The sequence below is a fragment of the Macaca fascicularis genome, chromosome 11 (assembly GCF_037993035.2).
Source record: "Macaca fascicularis isolate 582-1 chromosome 11, T2T-MFA8v1.1".
In the NCBI taxonomy this organism is placed as follows: domain Eukaryota; kingdom Metazoa; phylum Chordata; class Mammalia; order Primates; family Cercopithecidae; genus Macaca; species Macaca fascicularis.
This window is the reverse complement of record NC_088385.1, coordinates 7289151-7310553: the sequence shown is the minus strand read 5'-3', so window position 1 is coordinate 7310553 and position 21403 is coordinate 7289151. Positions and strand designations below refer to the sequence as shown.

Here is a 21403-nt window from a genome sequence, read left to right as displayed (position 1 = left end):
CTGAGGTAGGAGGATCACTTGATCCCAGGAGTTTGAGACCAGCCTGGGCAACATAGCAAGACCCCATTTCTTAAAAAAGAAATTAAAAAAAAAAAAGAGCCAGATGTGGTAGCATGCATCTATAGCTCTAGCTATGTGGGAGGCTGAGGTAGGAGGATCATTTGAGTCTAGAAGTTGAGGCTACATGAGCCATGATTGTGCCACTGCACTCCAGCCAGGGTGACACAGTCAGACCCTGTCTCTAAAAACATATCGGCAGGTATAATCATAAATCTGAATGGTGTCACAAAGGGCTGTGCTTTAGTACCATTTCTTTCAAAATATTTTCCTCCTTTTATTTTGTTGAAAAAAATGTGTAAAATTTGTTTTTTTTAATCTAAACACATTAGAACAATTATTAAGAATTTATGCAGTCTGGCCCCAGCATATTGCAGGGGCAGGAGGATTTAATTTTATTTAAAGATACAGCTCACCATTATTTACTTTTCAAAAAAGGAAGTTGGATGTGATACTTTCACAGTCAACCTTAAATGACCCATCCACTCAGTTGGATCAGACGCCTTCTGAGGTGTGTGTTTGGCAGCCACTCCATCCTGATGAGCCCCAGTGACAGAGTTCTTCATATCAGAGCCACGACAGTGGCCTTTTATGGAAGGAGCAGCCAACTGGCAGCAGCTCCCTAACAATCCTGCAAACTAAGATCCTCTCTAGGGAGCACAGGAGATAATTCAGGGACGGGGAGGGGCAAACACTTACTAATAAGAGGACTTGAGAAGATTTAAAGTCCTTTTGGGGGGAAAAAATAAAAGAAGACAAAAAGAAACCAAAGAAGTAAAAATCACAAATACTCTTTCTGAACCAAAAGGAGGCCAGCCTAAATTTCTGTTCACCAACAGAATGTGAACTTGGCCTCTCTCATTTTATGTCTAAAGTGCACACCTCGCCGGGTGCGGTGGCTCACGCCTGTAATCCCAGCACTTTGGGAGGCCGAGGTGGGCGGATCACAAGGTCAGGAGATCGAGACCATGGTGAAACCCCGTCTCTACTAAAAATACAAAAAATTAGCCGGGCGCGGTTGTGGGCGCCTGTAGTCCCAGCTACTCGGGAGGCTGAGGCAGGAGAATGGCGTGAACCCGGGAGGCGGAGCTTGCAGTGAGCCGAGATCGCGCCACTGCACTCCAGCCTGGGCGACAGAGCGAGACTCCGTCTCAAAAAAAAAATAAATAAATAAAGTGCACACCTCGGGTCAGGCACGGTGGCTCTCACGCCTGTAATCACTGCATGTTGAGAGGCCAAGGCAGGAGGATTGCTTGAGCCCAGGAGTTCGAGACCAGCCTGGGCAACACAGGAAGACCTGATCTCTACTAAAAATACAAAAAATTAGCCGGGTGTCATGGCACACACCTACAGCCCCAGCTACTTGGGAGGCTGAGGCCGGCAGATCCCTTGAGATAGGAGTTCAAGGTTGCCATGAGCCATGATAGTGCCACTGCACTACAGCCTGAGTGACAGAATGAGACACTGTCTAAAAAAAGAAAAAATACACACATTTCCCTTCAATCAACCTTGGAGAAGTTTGCGTGTGGCTAGATGTTTGAGAGTTGACTGAGACTTAACACCTGCGGAACATGCAAGAGATCTGATTATTTGAGAAGGCCAGACCATTCTACCTGTTCAAAGAAATTCTGGAAGGGCGTGATTTTTCCCCCCCTCAAGAGGCCTCTAAAAGCCAGACAAACTGGGTGCAAATCCCAGCTTTGTCATTTGCAGCTGAAATGAGAAAGTTACTGCTCTGTGCCTCAGTGTCCTCATCTGTTAAATGGGAATCATATCTACCTCATGGAGTTATTGTGAGGATTAAATAAGTTAGTATTGTAAAACATTGAGAACACTGCCAGGCACGTTGTCAGCCATCGCTGACTCGACTGTTATTTCCTGGACTATATCCACCAGTTCCTCATTGAAATACCTTTATGGGATTATATTTTAGTGTCTTGACCTTTGTCTTTGGGACTGTCTCCATGGAATAGTGTTTCTGTATAAATCCCAAGAAAATAAATTATCTAGGTCCCATTCTTTTTATTTGCATGTGGTTACAATATAAATACACTCGCCATTTTCCTCCCCTTCCAAAACTCTTCCCCACACCTAGGAATCCTACCCAACCCCTAGTTGTTAATGACTCCCTTTCCTCTCCTCTAGGAGGGGAGGGAAGGAGCGTCCTCCCTATAATTTCATCCTCATGCAGGGTCTACCTCAGTCCATGTGAAGTGTGGAACCCCAAAGGGCCTCTGAAGCTTGGGGATAAGCACCACGAATCCTTTAGAGGGCCCGGTGACGTCCTTGGAGGTGACCATGTGGCGGCTCCCTCAGTGCCGTGCTCCGGTGCGGCGTGCCATAGTGGGCAGCAGTTGGTATCATGTGCCCTGTCCGTGCCCGAGGCTGAGCAGCCCCAGTGGGTGGGCGGGTCTGCCAGGAGGCCTCAGGTTTGCTCAGGCAGTAGGGAGAGTCCTGTGGAGGGCATCGTACCCAGCCAGTGCCCACCTGCTCTCGGGGGTGTCTGAGCTTTCGTCCCTTAGGGCTCTGCCTCCCCGGGCCCTACTCAGGCCCCCTGTGAATCCCACATGGGCAGGGTGGCCTCAAGGGAGAAGGTGCCCTTGTGCCTCCAATCTTCTGCCTTTTCTCAGACGCCATCAGTCATAGGTGATAAATTGGCTCCTTGGGCCCCTGTTAGGGGGCGTGGCACCACAGTGCTCTGTCTCCGCCAGGTGCCAAGCCTTGCCATCTTCCTGGTGGGGAGTAGAGAGCCCGGGAGGGCCAGGGTCCCCCTCTTCGGGAATGGGGTATGGAGGGTCGGGGGTAGCTGGGAGATCTCCAGGACCTGGTGGTCCCCCCAGTACTGGTCCATTGTAGATGTAGATGTTGCCAGTGATAGTCATAGACCCGCCAGTGACATGAATGCCATTGGTACCTGTAGGAAAGGAGGCAGAGCGTTGAGGAAAGAAGGCCCCCAGTTCAGGCCCGCTGCTTCTTGAATTCCTACCTTCTTCTCGCCTTTCCCCTGCCCCTCTCCTGCTTGCTGCTGGTTTCTTGAGCTCTGTGTTCATTTCTCTGTTTCTGGGTTTTCCAGTCTCTTCCTTTTTCTCTAGTTGTGACACTGACTGGCAGCAGAGTCTCTGTCTGCCTCTGTTTTGGTCTTTTTATTTCATCTGGCCCACAGTCTCTCTCTGCCAGTCATCCCTCTCTCCCCATCCTTCCCCATCCTTCCTCTCTTCTCCCTGCCCCAGGCTCACCGTGGGCCACCTGGTTCTGCTCCCCAGGTTCCAACTGCGGCTCCGTGGTCAGGTCCAGAGGACTCTGCTGCTGCGGCACCCCTTCCTCCGAAACTAGGGCTGTGGGAAGCCCAGTGGATACTGGGGAAACATCTCCAGAGATGGGTAGCAATGGCTCTACCAGGTCAGGGTACTGTGGATTGGCCTTTGGAGGGTCCCTGCCTGCAGCTACAGGATTAGGTCCCTCTCCCTGCAGGGAAGAGATGGAGACCCAAACAATGACAAGGGCCCCAGACCCTTTTTTCTCCCTCCCTCCCTCCCTCCTTTCTCTCTCTTTTTCTCTTTCTCTCTTTCTTTCTTTATTGAGACAGGGTCGGGCTCTGTCACCCAGACTACACTGCAGTGGTGCAGTCATAGGTCACTGCAGGCCCAAGAACTCTTGGACTCAAGTGATCCTCTAGCCTCAGCCTCCTGAGTAGCTGGGACTGCCTGGCTAACTGTTTTTTTTGTTTGTTTTTTGTTTTTTGTTTTGAGACAGAGTCTCACTCTGTCACCCAGGCTAGAGTGCAGTGGCATAATCTCAGCTCAACTGCAACCTCCGCCTCCCGGGTTCAAGCAATTCTCCTGCCTCAGCCTCCCGAGTAGCTGGGATTACAGGTGCCTGCCACCAAGCCCGGCTAATTTTTGTATTTTTAGTAGAGATAGGGTTTCACCATGTTGGCCAGGCTGGTCTCAAACTCCTGACCTCAAGTGATCCACCCGCCTTGGCCTCCTGAAGTGCTGGGATTACAGGCATGAGCCACTGCACCTGGCCCTGCCTGGCTAACTTGAAACAACATTTTGGGTAGAGATGGGGTCTGGCTGTGTTGCCCAGGCTGGCTCATCTTTCTTTAGTTCTCGTACCCCACTGCATGCTTTGGCATCTCACCACCTGCCTCTGCTCCTCCCCATGCCCCGGCCTCAGGGTCTTTGCACTGGATGCTCCCTCTTCCTGGAGCACTTTCCCCCCAGATAACCCCATGGCTGGCTCCTCGCTTCTTCAGCTCTCCGCTCAAATACCAGGTTCTCAGAGAGGCCTTCACTGTCCCCTCTGTCTAAAATACCCCCCTCCTTTGCCACTGTCACTCTTTGAGCCCTTACCTGCTTTATTTAGCAATTATACCACCTGATATATGGTTTAACTTTATTCTGGCTCCATGGGCATGTGGACTCCAGGAGAGGAGGTACCCCCAGTGCCTAGGACAGTGCCTGGCACATGGCATGTTCAGTCAATCATCAGTTGAATGAATGAATGAATGAGTGTGGAGTCAGCCTGCATACTCTTTTCCTGTCTGCTCCCACTTTGTACTCTCATCACCTCTTCCCCTCCTTGCTGCCTTCTCAGCCCCCGCCATTACCTGTGGATGCCTCTTGAGCAGCGATCCTGCAATGGAGAACGAAATGGGTGTAGGCTCCCGGGCAGGCCTCAGACCTAGCCTTTCAGCCTCCACACCCCACCACAGTGTGTAGCAACTTGACCACCCGGGGGCCAGAGGAACAAGCCACTGTCACTCTCATCTCCAGCCTCAGAATAAGCAGCTGGATGAAGATAAGGATGTCGATGTAGGGGGTAGGCTTTGGGAGTCTTGAGGGTGTGGAGGGTTGCACTGGGGAAGTTGAATATTCCTCCCTCTGCCTCCCACCGCCAACCCATCCACCGCAGCTGACCCCTTCCTACCCAGTTTCCTGCAAAGAGAAGGGTGGCTCTTCCAGATGCAGGCAAAGATGGTGGCAAGGAGCAGAAAGAAGGCCAGTGGCAGCAGGATGGCCAGCATCAGCATGGTTCCTGCCAGGACAGCAAACAGGAGGGGTGATCACAGCCCCAAAAAGGACAGAGGGGAGGAGAAGGAAGAGCTTTCCAGATCCCTGGGCAACCCAGACAGAGAAAAGGGAGCAGCTTTTTTTTCTTCTAGCCACACTGCAGCTCCTCAAGGCAGAATGAGAGAAACTTCCCTTGGGTTACAGAGAAGGGGAACTAAGTTGGACTTGAGGATCTCTTGGCAGCCAGGAGAGACTGTATCATGGATGGGCATGTTTGGGGGTGGTGCTGGTGCCCTCCTGCTCAGAGATCAGGATTGGGCAGGCTTGTGCGTGCAGGATGGGAGCTTGGGCAGCTGATTTTCAAGGTCTGGAAGTGGGATTGGGAGACAATAGGGAAGGGTGGGGCTTGGAGTTGTGGCCTCAGCCATTGTACAGAGGGGCCGCTGTAGAGGAGCTAGGGTTGCCCTGCTATACCTGTGAGGGTGTTTACGGGTATGAGAGAGTGGGGAACCTTGCTTTGGAACTGCCTGTGGTCACCTGGGAGAGCAGGGCTTGCAAGTTCTCCACCCCCTTGCTCAGGGCAGATTCTAGGAGGGGAAGAGAAAGAGAGGCTGGAGTTCAGCTTCTCCAGCTTTGATCTGTAGCAGTGGGTAATTTCTCCTTCTCTGGGTACCAGAGCTGCCAGCAATAGCATGGAGTCTCCAGTGCCCTTCAGCTACGCCTGGGGAAGGGTGGGAGGACTGGCGCATTTCTCTGCTGGGCATTTTTCCCCTTCTCATTCATGTAAATCTGTAGCCTAAGGGAATATGGAATGGGAGGCCTGGGGAGAAACTGGACTGGGAGTCTGGGCTTTGGTTTCCTGCCCAGCTGTGTGACTTTTAAGTCGCTTCACTTCTTTGAGCATCCGTTTTTCATATATAAGATGAGAAGGTTAGCTTACATACTCTCTACAATTCCAGCTCTAAAATGCCAGTTGTATTTGATAGATAGTTAAAAATTAACAGAGCACAGAAAAATACTTAGATTGTGGAATGAAAAAATCAGGTTATAAAATATTAAAATTACTTGGCTTTTAGTAAACAACAACACCAACAACAAAACCCAGTATGTATAAACATGCATAGAAAAATGTCTGGGAGGAATATATACCGCAATGTAACGAGTGGATATTCTAGGTAGTGGTTCTGTGGGTGAGTTTCAGTTTTGCTTATCTGAAGTCTCTAATTTTCTACAGTGCATGCATTATGACATGTGCTCCGGAGTAAGAAAACCTGAGTACAGTTTCTAATAACACCAATGACCACCTGGGTGGATGATCTTGAGTATGTCACTTAACCTCTTTGAGCCTCAGTTTCTTCCTTCAGTCCATGAGGATGATAATAGAATCTACCTCATAGCATCATTAAGAAGATGAAATGAGTTAGTAAATGTAAAGCGGTTACAGAGTGCCCAACACACACAGTGAACCTTCTGCCAATGAGTGATGTTACAGTCATTAGAAACATCTTGTAGTCATCTACCAGGCTAGCAAGCCAATCAATCCACAGGAAACAGTCAAGAAACAGTCAAATGGGAATCTTGTGTCTAATAATAAAAATATATAGTTTAATAAAGAGGTGTTTGGTCTAGTTAATGGATTGTGTGAAAAAAAAATGGATTGTGTGATGTTGGTATGCCCAGAATGATGACAGTAGTAGCTATCATTACATCTCAGTAGCCTAAGGGAATATGGAATGGGAGGCCTGGGGAGAAACTGGACTGGGAGTCTGGGCTATGGTTTCCTGCCCAGCTGTGTGACTTTTAAGTCGCATCACTTCTTTGAGCATCAGTTTTTCTTTTTTTTTTTTTTTTTTTTTTTGAGACGGAGTCTTGCTCTGCCGCCCAGGCTGGAGTGCAGTGGCTGGATCTCAGCTCACTGCAAGCTCCGCCTCCCGGGTTCCCGCCATTCTCCTGCCTCAGCCTCCCGAGTAGCTGGGACTACAGGCGCCGCCACCTCGCCCGGCTAGTTTTTTGTATTTTTTAGTAGAGACGGGGTTTCACCGTGTTAGCCAGGATGGTCTCGATCTCCTGACCTCGTGATCCGCCCGTCTCGGCCTCCCAAAGTGCTGGGATTACAGGCTTGAGCCACCGCGCCCGGCCCAGTTTTTCATATATAAGATGAGAAGGTTAGCTTACATACTCTACAATTCCAGCTCTAAAATGCCAAGGGATGTGTTCCTTTACATAGTATTACAGTATATATAATTTTAAAAGTAAGTGTGTGTGTGTGTGTGTGTGTGTGTGTGTGTGTAAACTAGCCTAGGGATACTCTAATTTTTTCTGTAAGGAACTTTTCTTCTTGCTCCAATTCTGGGAAGGAAGGATTAATCTTTTCTCCATTTTTTTTTTAGATGTGGAGCATTAAGGCATTTTCCAAGGCACCCCTCTGTTTCCCTCAGCCCCGGACCCTCACCTGACATCTCTGGGGGCAGCGACTCTGATGGATTTCTGCAGGTTGTGTCCGACTGGGCAGTGCCTGGAGCTGCTTCCACCAGACCTTGGTCCTCACACCTGCAGAGGAAAAAAGAGATGATGAGCTTTTCACGCCCTGGCCCACCAGTGTCCCAGTGGGCATGCGGGGCGGCTGAAAGTGGTGCGTCAAGTCCACAGTGTCGAGGATGGGGGCTGGGGGTTGTTCGCAGCTGAGGCTTCTCAGAGGGTGGAAGGAGCACGGGTGGGGCCGCACTCACCTGGTGTGGGGCTGGCAGCGGGCGCTGGGGGAGGAGGTATTCTGGAAGTGTCCTGCCTTGCAGGGGACGCAGTGGTTGTTACCCTTCCCAACTTCATCTGCCAAGAGAAAGGCAGGCCAGCCAGGGTGAATTGGCAAAAGGGAGGAGCCCTTTGCCGGGCTGTGAGTTTCCTTTAAGCCTCGGGATGGCCTCCTCCTTGCCCATCCACCCCATTCTGTAGCTCTCGCCTCACCTTTCCCAAGCTCTGCTTTGCTGCCTACCTTTTTTTTTTTTTTTTTTTAGAAGGAGTCTCACTCTGTTGTCCAGGCTGGACTGCAGTGGCGCGATCTCGGCTCACTGCAAGCTCCACCTCCCGGGTTCATGCCATTCTCCTGCCTCCGCCTCCCGAGTAGCTGGGACTACAGGCGCCCACCACCACGCCCGGCTAATTTTTTGTATTTTTAGTAGAGACGGGGTTTCACCTTGTTAGTCTGGATGGTCTCGGTCTCCTGACCTCATGATCCACCTGCCTCAGTCTCCCAAAGTGCTGGGATTACAGGCGTGGGCCACCGCACCTGGCCTACAGCTTACCATTTTGCCCCAGCTTCTCAGTACTGAGAAGAAACCCCTGGTGTGCCCCCTGCACCTGTCCCAGTTTCATGTCCCTCCAGCACCCTTCTGGGAGCCTCTGCATGGAATGAGAAGAGGAATTTTAAGCCAAGGACCTGGGGGGTCGCTGTGGACACAGTACCATATTCCCTTCTCCCACTTGCCATCCCTGGCACCCAGCCTCCTTTTCACATCCAGCCCCTCAGGGACCTCTGACCTTTGAGCTCGGCTTCAGTGCCAGGCGGGCAGTCAGAAAGTAGTTCGCAGTGTGTACACTCGAGGGCCCAGGCAGCACAGAACATTCCCGGCTGGCAGCGGCACTGGGTCTTCCGTTTGCTTGTGCAGGGGGCAATCTCCTCGAGGCCCATCACTGGTGGGGAGACGGGAGGGCTTAGGGAGGGGCCGAGCTCCAGGGGATCCAGCCCCCCGCAGGCACATCCCCACTCACCTGGGTCACAGGGGCGGCACAGCTGGCAGATGGTCAGGTAGTTCCAGTGCTCGTTGTAGGAATTTTCGGCACATGTGGCACAAACTGTGTCCCGGCTGCGGCTACATTTAGCTGAGACATAGGTGCCTAGAACGTGAGTGCGGTAGTAGAGCTTCAGGAGACAGGGTCCACCCTCACCTCTGCTGCCTGTGGTGTGACCCCTGCCTTTCCCTCGGTCTCTCTGGCCCCCCATCATCCTGCCCGTGGCCCTCTGGCTCCCTCTCAGTGAGGTAAGGAAAGAGGAGGCCCAGTGGGGAGGGCCAGTCCTATTTCCTCCACCTGATGTCTAGGGTTTCCCATGCTCCTCTCCAGCAGCCAGTTTTCCTGGGGGACAGTGCCCACCCTCCCTCTGAGGCCTCAAGGGGGCTGGAGACCCTGTGACCCACTTCCGAGGCCCAGGTTCGTCCTGCTATTGCCTCTCACCTGGCGGGCAGCGGGAGCAGCAGATGCGGTGCCTGGGCTCATAGTATTCCTTTTCCTGGTCCCTGCAGGTCTGGTTCTCCGACCCGTATGGAGGCACCTTCAGAGGGAGATGGAGAAGAGGAGAGAAGAATTAGTCAGGCGTCAGCTTGGGAGGGCAGAGGGAATGCAGCGAAGCCTGCCCAGATCCCTCTTCCCCACCCCCGCCCCCTCCTACCAGGCCCCTTCCTCACCACCTGGGGCTGGGATGCTGCCAGGAGCCCGAAGAGGCCCAGCACCAGAGGCCCCCAGGCCAGGCCGGGGGCAGAGGTGGCCCAAGGCAGGCGCATGGCGGCCACTCGGCCAGGCGGCCAGCAGCGTGGGGGCCTGGGAGGAAGGCAGGAGGCCCGACGCCCTGGGCAGCGGTGGCGGCAGCTGCCTGAGCCCAGAGCCTGGGACGGGACTCAGGGCCGATGTGCCCCCCAGGGCCGGGAGCGGCCAGGCCGGGCCTCCAGGGCTCCCACGGCGGAGCTCAGGAAGTGGGAGTGGAGCGAGCTGGCCGCGGGGCGGGGACAGGGAGCGCTGGGAGCCAGGCCGGCCTGTCGCAATCGCAGCCAAGGGAAGAGGAACAGGCTTGTCTGCCTCGATGAGGGGCGGGAGGGGCGGCCGGGAAAGCACGTGAGGGCCGCGGGGCCGGAACCGGCCTCCTCCCTTCTTCGGAAGCCCGACCAGGAGAGCGGACTGCGGACAGCCCGGGCCCAGCCGAGGGAAGGGCGGCAGGCCCGGGGTCAGCCCTTGGACAAGCCTCGCACGGGGAGCAGAGCGAGTTTCAGAGAGCGCAGGGGACAGATGGATGCGGGATCTGGAAAGCGAGGGGCCCAGGACGGGCGATCATGGAGAGGGCAGGGCGCAGGGACTGCAAGGCCGCAGAAGCAGCTCTGAGACCAAAGAGAACCGGCTGGCAGACGCCCGGGTTCTTCCCCTATTGTCCTGCCCTGCTTTGGGACTTTTTCAGACAAATTACAAGGGACTAGCAAGTCAACCAGCCCCCCACGCTACCAACCCAGCCCAATCCACACAGGAGTGGGCACAGGTCACCCAGGAGACCCTTGAGAGCTCTGCAGCTCGCCCTGCTCCCTGTCCTTAGGGAACCTCCCTCCCAAAGAGAAGGGGAGGGTATGCGGAAGGGAGTCCTGGGGCCAGCAGGCTGGACCTGGGCACTCAGGCCCTCTGCTCTGGCTTCTTTGGCCATGAACTTTCAAACCCCTTAGAACTGGAGAAAGCTGAGAGCCCACCCAGTGCAGCCCCCTCACCTTAAGCATGGAGAGGGAAGCTAAGGGTGACACATGAGGGGAACGGAATTCCAGGGTGGCTTGGTCTGGTTCCTTTCACCCTCCCATCTCCGTCAACAGCCCATCCACCCATGGAGCTACTTGCAGCTGCCCCCTTTTACACGTGGTTCTCTAGTCCCCAAGTTTCTGTCTTCCTGACTCCCACCTGTCCTTGAGGCTTCACTGAGGCTCTGGAAGGCGTCCTCTGCCCTAGGCTGTCCAGTCCCCGTGAAGACCGCCCTCTGTACCTGGCTGTCTTGTCTGCTTCCTACTAGGCCGTGAGGGCCGCCATGGCCCAGGCTGAATCTTCAAGTATGTGTTCCCCATGCTTAGCAGAGTCTGGCACATACCATGTGCCCAAGAGGTATTTATGGAATAAAGGAGTGATGGCCACATCACAGAACCAGTCCACAGCAGAGCCGGCTACAGTCTGGGTCTCCTGATGTCTAGGTCCCAACTCATTCCAGCAGTCCTGCCACCTCCTTGTGGCTCAGGGGTGTCTCCCTTGGGATGAGGGGTTAACGTCTCTTGCGATCGGTCACTTGGGCACCATCCCCCGCCCTGAAGGACTCTGTTCAGCACTCATCCTTACACTGGTCTGTCTAACTTCGGGTCTGATGTCTGGACAGGTGCAAGTGATGGGAAGTGTGCATGGGGAGGGGAGGTCACAAAACGGGGAAAGGACCTGCCTAGGCTGTAGGCATGTCACTCTGTGAGGGTGTCTCCCCTCACCTGGTGCAGGCAGCTCACTGTACACATGGGCCAAAGATGGCTGGAAAGGGCAGAAGTGTCAGAACAGCGTGCGCTGCGCGAGCGCTGGGGGCTGGGGTGAGATGCCCCACTGAGCTCTTACATGCGTAAAGGAGTATGTGTGTTGTGACCCTAGGCCCTTTTTTCTCTCTCTTCTTTTTACTTTTTACTGTGGAAATTTCACATGCAAGTTAATATAGCAAAAGAGAAAAAGTAATATTTGGAGTCTCCCGTATACTCCTTACGCAGCTTCAACTCACCGTCAGTTTCATTTATTCTGTATACCCCTCCCCCACCAACGCACACACTCTTCGAATCCCTCGTGATTATTTTGAAGTAAATCCCAGACATCATATCATTTCATTTGAAAATATTTCAGGAGTTTACTCTAAAAGACAGGGACTCTTTCTCTTTTCTATTTTTCCTCTTTTCCCCACCCTGTCTTACGTGCTGAGACCCTTTCTTTTAATAGAGGTGTAACATATAATACAGTGAAACACATGAGGTACACTGATCTTTTTTTTTTTTTTTTTGAGACGGAGTCTCGCTCTGTCGCCCAGGCTGGAGTGCAGTGGCCGGATCTCAGCTCACTGCAAGCTCCGCCTCCCGGGTTCCCGCCATTCTCCTGCCTCAGCCTCCCGAGTAGCTGGGACTACAGGCGCCCGCCACCTCGCCCGGCTAGTTTTTTGTAGTTTTAGTAGAGACAGGGTTTCACTGTGTTCACCAGGATGGTCTCGATCTCCTGACCTCGTGATCCACCCGTCTCGGCCTCCCAAAGTGCTGGGATTACAGGCTTGAGCCACCGCGCCCGGTCAGGTACACTGATCTTACAGATACAGCTCAGTCTTCACTTTTGTGTATTCTTGCAATCCCTCAATTGTTCCAGAACGTCTCTTCTCCTCTCCTCCCTCCTTTCCCCTCCCCTCCCCTCCCCTCCCCTCCTCTCCCCTCCCCTCCCCTCCTCTCCCCTCCCCTCCCCTCCCCTCCCCTCCCCTCCCCTCCTCTCCCCTCCCCTCCCCTCCCCTCCTCTCCCCTCCCCTCCCCTCCCCTCCTCTCCCCTCTCCTTTTTTTTTTTTTTTTTTTTGAGACGGAGTCTCGCTGTGTCGCCCAGGCTGGAGTGCAGTGGCCGGATCTCAGCTCACTGCAAGCTCTGCCTCCCGGGTTTTTACGCCATTCTCCTGCCTCAGCCTCCCAAGTAGCCGGGACTACAGGCGCCCGCCACCTCGCCTGGCTAGTTTTTTGTATTTTTTAGTAGAGACGGGGTTTCACCGTGTTAGCCAGGATGGTCTTGATCTCCTGACCTCGTGATCCGCCCGTCTCGGCCTCCCAAAGTGCTGGGATTACAGGCTTGAGCCACCACGCCCGGCCCTCTCCTCTTTCCTATACGGAGTCTTGCTCTGTCACCCAGGCTGGAGCGCAGTGGCATGATCTCGGCTCGCTGCAACCTCTGCCTCCTGGGTTCAAACAATTCTCTGCCTCAGCCTCCCGAGTAGCTGGGATTACAGGCGCCCGCCACCACACCTGGCTATTTTTGTATTTTTAGTAGAGACGGGGTCTCACCACGTTGGCCAGGCTGGTCTTGAACTCCTGATCTCGTGATCCACCTGCCTTGGCCTCCCAAAGTGCTGGGATTACAGGCATGAGCCACCACACCCGGCGCAAGAATGTTCCTTGAACTACAAAAGGTTGCTACATGCCCTTCCCAGTCAAAGCTTCCTGCTTCAGAGGTAACCACTATGTCAGACCCCTTTTAACCCCAGCTGGCTGGACTGTATCCTTCTTTCTGCTGCCAGCCCTAAGCTGGCGCTTCAGCCCTCACGGACTCTCTACACCCTAAGGAATGAGCCCTGAGATCTGGGTTTTGATCCTGGCCCCATCACTTTATCTCTGTGGCCTCTTTATTGTTCAGTCGGCTGCTGGTTTGCCTGCGGATCTGTGGGACGGAGGTGGGGTGGGAGGAGAGAAGCAGCCGGGCTAGTTCTCCCCTCTCTGCTTTCCGGCTTCACCTGCAGTTGGTTGTCTTCCTTCCTTCCCCGTTCCATAATCCCATCTCCTACCAGAAGTCCACACTATTTAGTTCCTGCCAAATGGCTCCGGACGCTTCTTGGTCTTTGATGCTACATCACCCTGCTGTCTTTCCAGGCCTAGAGATGGTAGCTGTTTCCTGCTCTGCTGTTTTCTGAGCTACCTCCCACTGGCTTCTCAACTCCTCCATCACCCATGGACCAGTTAGTTCTCTGTGTTAAATTCCTTTGTTTGAAAGACTTTGAAAGAGTGTTTCTTGTTTCCCAGCTGGATCATGAAAGACAAATCTTACCAATAACTGGCTACCACAATGCCCGGCCATCCCCAGGAGGACAAAGGGAGACTCACAGGGGTGAGAAATTCACAAGTTCACCACGGGCAGGGCACTGTCTTTGCTTCTTTCGTTTTGTGTTCTTCACCAGTCTCCCTGAGACTGATTTCCACTGAGCAACACCAGACCCAGACCGAGCGCCCCAGGACTCCTAAAAGGTGTGTGAGGGTGGGACTCTTCTACCAGGACTTCTTCCGAGGGAGCTGCTGAGAGCGCCTTCTTTCCACAGGCCCATGAGGCATCCAGAAAGGGGGTTGGTGGGAATGGATTCTTCTTCTTTTTTTTTCTTTTTGAGACAGAGTCTCAGTCTGTCACCCAGGCTGGAGTGCAATGGTACAATCTCAGCTTACTGCAACCTCTGCCTCCCAGGTTGAAGTGATTTTCCTGGCCTCAGCCTCCCAAGTTGAGTAGCTGGGACTACAGGCATGCGCCAACAGGCCCAGCTAGTTTTTGTATTTTTAGTAGAGATGGTGTTTTGCCATGTTGGCCAGGCTGTTTTTGAATTCCTAGCCTCATGTCATTCACACACCTTAATGTCCCAAAGTGCTTGGATTACAGGCATGAGCCACTGCACCCGGCCAGAAGAAAAATACTATTTCTTCTCTCTTCTTCTCCACTCTGCTCTTAGCTGACTAGTGCTCTTGGAAAGGGTCTGGCAAACACCCAGAAGTGCATAACTGATGAGGGTTGTCTTTTTCCAGAGTATTTGCATTTTCAGTGGTGACAATGCCTTAACCGAGTCTTTTCAACGGGGGTGACTTTGCCCCCCAGAAGTCATTTGGCAATATTTGGAGATGTTTTGGTCGCAATGACTCAGGAGGTGCTACTAGCATCTAATAGATGGAAGCCAGGGATGCTGCTGAACGTCCTACAATGCACAGGATTGTAGATAGGACAGAATCATCCCGTCCCACCACAAAGAAAGATACAGCTGAAAATGTCAATAGTGCCAAGGTTGATAAACCCTGTCTTAACTCAAAGCGATCAACTTCTAGGAGTGAACTTCTAAGTAAACTGCCAGGGGACTAGATGAAGTGTGGCATTTTTCTGGTCCATCGTTTTAAATGAAAGAGAAATCTGTACCACATAAGGGCAGCTGAAAAGACTGTTGTCTTCCACAGTGGGCAGCCCCCAGTGTGAAGTGGCTAATTAGCTCCAAGTAGTAAGAATAAAGACTTGCATTTAACTAAGTAACTGATTCTCATCCTGGAAAGGATAGAAGTGAACAGGGAAAAGCGAAGAACATTTAGACAAATTAATAGACCACAAATAAATGGGTTGTCAGAGGAAGTTAGGGTGTTTGAAGTTTTGCAGATGCTTTTTCATAGCATATCCTGCTCTGTCAAAGATAAACTAGCAAAGATGCTAGTTCTGCTGTCTTCCACAGAGTGGGTCGGCAAACAGTGACCACTAGACACTGAGGTCACCAAGATGAATACACCTGGTCTCTGTCCCTGCATATGTACAAACACACATACATCAGGATAATAATAATAAATAATAGTAAACAGTGGTAAGTGCAGAGATGGGCTCTCCCTAGGAGGCTGGAGTGATTACTTCCGTCATCTCCTGTCCGCGGAGAACAAGAGGCAGGAAGACCCTGTGCACTCATAACCCTCATCCCACGGCAGCCCCTCTGGTTTCACTTCTCTCCCTGCAGCCGTGCATATCTTATGGCCACACCACAGGGTTAGAGGATAGCTGGTGTTGGGAGGGGAAGGCAGCCCTGGGTTGGCGGGAAGGGCTGGGGCTCTGGGGGAGTCTGGGGGTAGTCCTGGGAAGGCGGGAGGTCCTTCCAAGACAGAGTCTACAAAGCTCTTGACTTCTTATAGAATAAAACGACTTCCCTCAAAATCAGAGAAGGAGAACTGAGCTTGGAAAGGAGTGGCGCAGTTTTCAGTCTGGCCCCACCCCTAACTCCTGGGTGACTGTGGCCAAGTCACTTTGCTTCTGTGGCCCTCAGTCCCCTCATGCGTGAAGCAGGGGGCTAGATGCAAGGTCAGCTGGAAAAAGTCTTTGTGCCCATCCGGGTTGCCTTACCCACCCCTTCTTGCCCTTTCATTTTCTCAGGTAAGATCACCGGGGCCCACAGAGCTCAAGTGCCTTTCTCAAAGTCACATAGTTTAAAAGCAAAAATAGGGGCTGAGCGTGGTGGCTCCCATGGTTGTAATCCCAGCGCTTTGGGAGGCTGAGGCAGGAGACTGCTTGAGCCTAGGAGTTGGAGGCTGCAGTGAGCCATGATCATGCTGCTGTACTCCAGCCTAGAGGACAGTGCATGATCCTGTCTCTAAAATAAATAAGAAAATAAAAGCAAAAATGGAAGTTGTAGAAACATACCTATAACACGGTCCCTCTTATAAAAAAGAACTATATGTTTTGTTTTTAAAAAATACATGTAGGCCGGGCACGGTGGCTCACGCCTGTTATCCCAGCACTTTGGGAGGCCGAGGCGGGCGGATCACAAGGTCAGGAGATCGAGACCATCCTGGCGAACACGGTGAAACCCTGTTTCTACTAAAAATACAAAAAATTAGCTGGGCGTGGTGGTGGGCGCCTGTAGTCCCAGCTACTTGGGAGGCTGAGGCAGGAGAATGGTGTGAACCCGGGAGGCGGAGCTTGCAGTGAGCCGAGATCGCGCTACTGCACTCCAGCCTGGGTGACAGAGCCAGACTTTGTCTCAAAAAATAAAAATAAAATAAAAAATAAAAAAATAAAATAAAAAATAAAAAATACATGTAAGTTTATAACGGCACACAAAAAGATACAGAGAGATATACAAATTACGGTGGCTCCCCTTGGGGGAGGGAAAGGAAGGGGACAAAGGGAAGCTTTTATTGTTCTACATACTTCCGTATTGCTGAAAAATTGTATTATGACAAAAACATATTTGTGTTTTATTTGTACACTTTAAAAAGATCATCTTTAAAATGGACTTCTGACCAAAGCGCAGGTCTCAGATTTCTATTTTCCTCACAACACCAAGCCTGCTCTAGCCCACTCCAGGTCTAGAATGCTGCAGCACTGGGCTTGCATTGCCACTCCCATACCCGGCAGGACGTGGCAGGGTCACCACCCTCCGGCTCAGCCCAGACCAGGCATTGCAATTCTTCTCACAGAGCCCTTGATACGAAAACTATTTGCCATGCTGCCTTCAGCTAGTGGTTGGATTTCAGGCATGAGCTAGCAAATAGAAAAGGCAGGGAGGTGCTTTTCAGAACCTTTGAGATCAAACAGCCAGGGTGCTGAGCACCTTGTCTGCAGGGAGGACCATGCCCAATGTAAGGACCTGGCTCGAGGGAGACTGGAGTTTCTAGGGGTATCTGGGATCTGTGGGGTGGCGGGGACAGTGCAGAGACCTTTTCACAGAGCCAAGGAGATCACCCTGCACCCAGAGACTGGATGAATCCATGGGCTCTGTGTGGGAGTGAGGGAGGCCTTCCCGGCTTTCCCATCCTGGTGCAGCGGAGCCCCGATCCCCCATGAGTCTGTCTCAGGAAGTAAATGGCTAAAGCGCTAAGTAGATAACGCCAGAGGAGGAGGAGGATTCTGAATTCTGTTTATAGCTCTGCTCATATTTTGTTTTCTAACCTCAGAAAACTGGTTTATCCTTGGGAAGGGTCAGTTTCTTCATCAGGACAATGAAGAAAAATCCAGCTGTCCCTTCCAAGGGGAGGTATCATGAGCAGTATCAAGGTAAGCAAGGGAACCTGGTTTGGAATCCTGGTTGACACCGCTCTCACTTTAAGAAGTCGCAAGAGACAGCGGCAAGAGAGGAAGCCACAGACCAGGTCGGACCCTGAGCCTGGAGTACCGCCTTTTCTCTTTGCCTGCTAAACTCCTTGCTCTTCAAGATTCAGCAGAGAGGACACCTTCTCTGGGAAGGCTTCCTGAGTCTCCTGCAGTGAGCCCTAGGCTCCCCCAGCCCTTGGCTCTTATCTCTTATCTCTGAGAAATCTGAGATCTGTGCTTTGGTTAGAAGTCCGTTTTAAAGACGATCTTTTAAAGTGTACAAATAGAAACCTTATCTTATTGTATTGCAGCTACCTATTTGCAGGCCTATCTCCTCCCCAGTGTGTATCAGTGCTCAGGCTGGGCCTTTGTCTGTGGGCTTGCGGAGGGAGGCAGGACAAGCCAGCGACCACATTCCTGGCTGCCTCCTGTGGGGCCCTCGAGGGAGCGGCAGGCCTCCCTGTTGCGTGCAGGGCCCGGGCTGTGTGGGTGGTTCTCCAGAGTCTCCTAGAGCCCTTTTTGGGTCTGATTCTCTGACCCTCCCTTCTCTCCTTGCTCACCACTTGGCACTCCACTCCTTATCCTTTTGCTGCATTAAGTTTGGAAAGAGATTTTGGAGAAAAATATAGCCCCTATCAGTGAATTTCTCCTCCTCCCAGGGCCTGCCCAGGCTTGCGCCATGCCCACTCTCTTCCTTTCCAGCGCTGGCCACGTCCTCCCTGCACCTTCAGTGCCTACTGTCCCTGCCTCTCCCTGGGCTCCGGGTCTGTGCCCACAGTGTCCTGCTTGGCCCTCGTGCTGCCTCTGGTTGCCCACATTCCTGCAACTCTGTGACCACAACAGGGGCGATTACACATTCCTGGCCTGGCAGCCAATGGTGTAAAAAAGAACAGAATGTCCTAAGGCCCCGCCTAGCCCCCAGCTTCACCTGGGCCCCTCCCGGGTCTGGACAAGGTTGGAGGGAGTGGTGAGGACTCAGCAGGAAACAGGAGGGACCAGGAGGAGGCAGATGCGCCCCACCTGAGTGCGCCGCGTCCACTTAATGAGTGAGGAGGAGGTTTGCAGAGACCTCCTCTCTCTTCTCTCCAGGGCCTGGGGGTGAGGCTGAGCTGTGGGTACCCTGAGAGGGTTGCCCACTTGCTGAGACTCCAGTTCCTGGAAGCACACTTGGGACTCCCCCCTTGCTCTCCTGCCTGGAGAGAGACTCCCTTTGGTGCTGGCTCCTCCTATTGCCCCCGCCTCCGCCCCCCACCCGCCTCTACTCACTCAGTGCCCCTCCTCCATCCCCATCTCTCCATCCTTTGCTGTCCCTCTCTATTGTCTCCCTTGTCCTCCGGTTTCCCCACCCAGGCCCTCTCAGCCTGGCTGGCCCCTTCTCCTTTTGTTGCCCTCCTGGCTGTGGGCTCAGGATCCTTCTACTTGTTCTGATCTTTGCCCGTAACCTGCCCTCCTGTCCCCCAGCCTCCTTGCCTGTCAGGTCTGCATCTAAAGCCCCTGCCCAGAGTCTGCCTTCTCAGGTCCAGTACTCCCAGTTCACCTGCCCTCGGGAGCCCTCCTTCCTTTGGAAAACTCCCAGCTCTGACTCCTCCTCAGCCCCTCCCCCTGCCCTGCTCACTTTTAATTGAGATGTTAATGAGACTCCTGTTGCTTCTCTCCCTGGCCGGCCGGCGGGCGGGCTCCCCAGCCCGGCCGCTGCACCTGTCAGGTGAGGGGGAGGAGAGGTTTGGCTGCCAGATTCAACTGGAAAGGAACCAGTCCCAGTCCAGCCGCAACCTGGGAGTGGGAAGCTGGAGGCAGCCCAGACCTCCTGGAGCCCGGCAGTCCTGGGGTAGAGACAGAATCAGGACGCAGCTCGAGGTCAGGGCCAGAGGCTGGAGGTGAGGGCCTAGAGTGAGAAGGGGCAAGGCAAGTGGGGAAGAGGAAGAGAGGCAGGATTAGAGAGAGGAGCCAGGTCAGGAAGAGGAGAGCTGGGAGAGACCCAAAGAGAAACAGGGCAGATAGAGAGGGAGTGAGAGGCAGGCGCTGAGACACAGATCCCAGAGGAAGATCAAAGGAAGAGGGCAGAGACAGAAAAGGAGGTGCTGGGACAGAAACCAAAGGGTGGCCCTCTCAGGGAAGCAGAGGAGAGGCTGTTCCAGGGAAGCCCAGCTCCGGCACTTTTGGCCCCAACTCCCGCAGGTCTGCTGGCTCCAGGAAAGGTGGAGGAGGGAGGGAGGAGTGGGAGAATGTGGGCGCAGGGTGGGACGTGGGCATGGCCAGGGGCAACCTCACTTGGGTTCCAGGGGTGATGGGAGAGGGCACTCAGGGCCCAGAGCTCAGCCTTGACCCTGACCCTTGCTCTCCCCAATCTGCCCCGGGGCTCATGAAGGGGAACAAGCTGGAGGAGCAGGACCCTAGACCTCTGCAGCCCACCGCAGGGCTCATGGAGGGGAACAAGCTGGAGGAGCAGGACGCTAGCCCTCCACAGCCCACCCCAGGGCTCATGAAGGGGGACAAGCGTGAGGAGCAGGGGCTGGGCCCAGAACCTGCGGCACCCCAGCAGCCCACGGCGGAGGAGGAGGCCCTGATCGAGTTCCACCGCTCCTACCGAGAGCTCTTCGAGTTCTTCTGCAACAATACCACCATCCACGGCGCCATCCGCCTGGTGTGCTCCCAGCACAATCGCATGAAGACGGCCTTCTGGGCAGTGCTCTGGCTCTGCACCTTTGGCATGATGTACTGGCAATTCGGCCTGCTTTTCGGAGAGTACTTCAGCTACCCCGTCAGCCTCAACATCAACCTCAACTCGGACAAGCTTGTCTTCCCCGCAGTGACCATCTGCACCCTCAATCCCTACAGGTCGGTTAGTCCCTCTGCCCATTCCCTGGTGCCTGCGCCTGGAAGGGTGGTCCGGGGTGCTGAGGTGCTCACTGGGCAGGCACAGCCTCACACCTGAGGGTGGGAGCCGATACCCCTGTCCCAGGTAGAGCTCACCACTGGCAAAACGAGGAGCCTCCAGCTTGCTGGACTGCTGTCCCTGCCCAGTGGAGCCGTCCTAGCACCCCAGGCTCACCCAGAGTGTGGTTGTTGGAGCAGCGTTGCCCTCCCCTGCCCTCTCTTCTCCTTCCCTCCCGTTCCCTTCTCCCTCCTGCAAGTGGGAGGGAGTGCTGCCAAAGGGCAGGGGTGTGCTCAGCTCCATCCTTTTCTGGAGCAAGATGCCAGCAAAGTATACAGCCTCATCCCCCCCACAGGAGAGTCTGATGGAGAGGTGAGGCTAGGTGAGGGGAGGCGAGGCCTTGCAGGTGCTGCGGAGGTGGGTGCTGTCAGTCTTTGTTTAGAAGGGGAATTTGTGTTTTTTTTTTTTTTTTTTTTTGAGGCGGAGTCTTCACTCTGTCGCCCAGGCTGGAGTGCAGTGGCACCATCTCGGCTCACTGCAAGCTCCGCCTCCCGGGTTCGCGCCATTCTCCTGCCTCAGCCTCCGGAGTAGCTGGGACTACAGGCGCCCGCCACCGCGCCCGGCTAATTTTTTGTATTTTAGTAGAGACGGGGTTTCACCGTGTTAGCCAGGATGGTCTCGATCTACTGACCTCGTGATCCGCCCGCCTCAGCCTCCCAAAGTGCAGGGATTACAGGCGTGAGCCACTGCGCCCGGCCGGGGAATTTGTTATGGAGAAAGCAAAGTGGGGGTTTGTGGAGGTTAGGGCTGCAAGTGAGCCCAAAGGCTGGAGGCAGGGGCCTTACAGAACAAGGAGAATGGGTCAGGCTGGAGAGCAGCCCCTTGTGAAGCTGTTCCCCCAAAAGACCCAGGCTGAAATGCCGCACTGTTGACCTGCTCAGGTGCCTGACCTTTACGTGCTTGGGTGTGTCCTGAAGTTTTGGGTTTCGTCAGTGCTGTTTTGCCAATGTTGGGTCTGGAAACCGGAGCGAGTGGTGAGCGGGTGGTGAGCGTGGAGAAGAGAGGAGGGCAGGGCTGAATGTTTTTA

The 21403-nt window shown here is 53.6% G+C and overlaps 2 protein-coding genes and 1 long non-coding RNA gene across 18 annotated transcripts in view; 2 read left to right on the top strand and 1 right to left on the bottom strand.

The window, feature by feature from the left end:
* Positions 1-2062: 2062 nt before the first annotated feature.
* Positions 2063-9824, bottom strand: LTBR (lymphotoxin beta receptor). Of its 4 annotated transcripts, none has more exons than XM_005569894.5 (10): positions 9530-9824; positions 9300-9396; positions 8838-8963; positions 8607-8759; positions 7802-7898; positions 7525-7622; positions 4990-5097; positions 4670-4695; positions 3294-3522; positions 2063-2971 (listed from the first exon to the last, which is right to left on the bottom strand). In XM_005569894.5, exons 1-10 carry the CDS (start codon positions 9623-9625, stop codon positions 2694-2696), a joined length of 1308 nt encoding a protein of 435 aa, XP_005569951.3. In that variant the 5' UTR covers positions 9626-9824; the 3' UTR covers positions 2063-2693. The 4 variants fall into 4 exon arrangements, with proteins under 4 accessions (XP_005569951.3, XP_005569952.3, XP_065379682.1 ...); XM_005569895.5 differs by having other exon boundaries at positions 9533-9824; XM_065523610.2 differs by lacking the exon at positions 3294-3522.
* On the top strand, positions 5878-7354 carry LOC135966143 (uncharacterized). Its single transcript, XR_010579257.1, has 2 exons — positions 5878-6002; positions 7238-7354. It is a non-coding gene; the product is annotated as an uncharacterized lncRNA (long non-coding RNA).
* A 7110-nt stretch (positions 9825-16934) lies between the features above and the next one.
* SCNN1A (sodium channel epithelial 1 subunit alpha) overlaps positions 16935-21403 on the top strand; it is a 36094-nt gene continuing 31625 nt past the window's right edge. For 3 of the 13 annotated variants that reach the window (XR_012419886.1, XM_005569902.4, XM_074006138.1), the window contains exon 1: positions 19088-20279. Coding sequence is in view for 9 of the 13 variants with exons in the window: in XM_005569902.4 (XP_005569959.1) it covers positions 19693-20279 (587 nt within the window). In the remaining 4 variants the exon portion in view is untranslated. Of the gene's footprint in view, positions 17406-18421; positions 18499-19087; positions 20280-21403 lie in introns of those variants that run through there. The other 10 variants (XR_012419889.1, XM_045364587.2, XR_012419887.1 and 7 more) reach the window with 7 other exon arrangements.

Excerpts from the sequence above, each read along its gene's own strand:
- LTBR (XM_005569894.5), bottom strand. The coding sequence starts at position 9,625 with ATGCGCCTGCCTTGGGCCACCTCTGCCCCCGGCCTGGCCTGGGGGCCT. Across the intron at positions 8,964-9,299 it reads CTGCTCCCGCTGCCCGCCAG|GCACCTATGTCTCAGCTAAA; the intron begins GTGAGAGGCAAT and ends CTCACGTTCTAG. Across the intron at positions 8,760-8,837 it reads GTGCCGCCCCTGTGACCCAG|TGATGGGCCTCGAGGAGATT; the intron begins GTGAGTGGGGAT and ends TCTCCCCACCAG.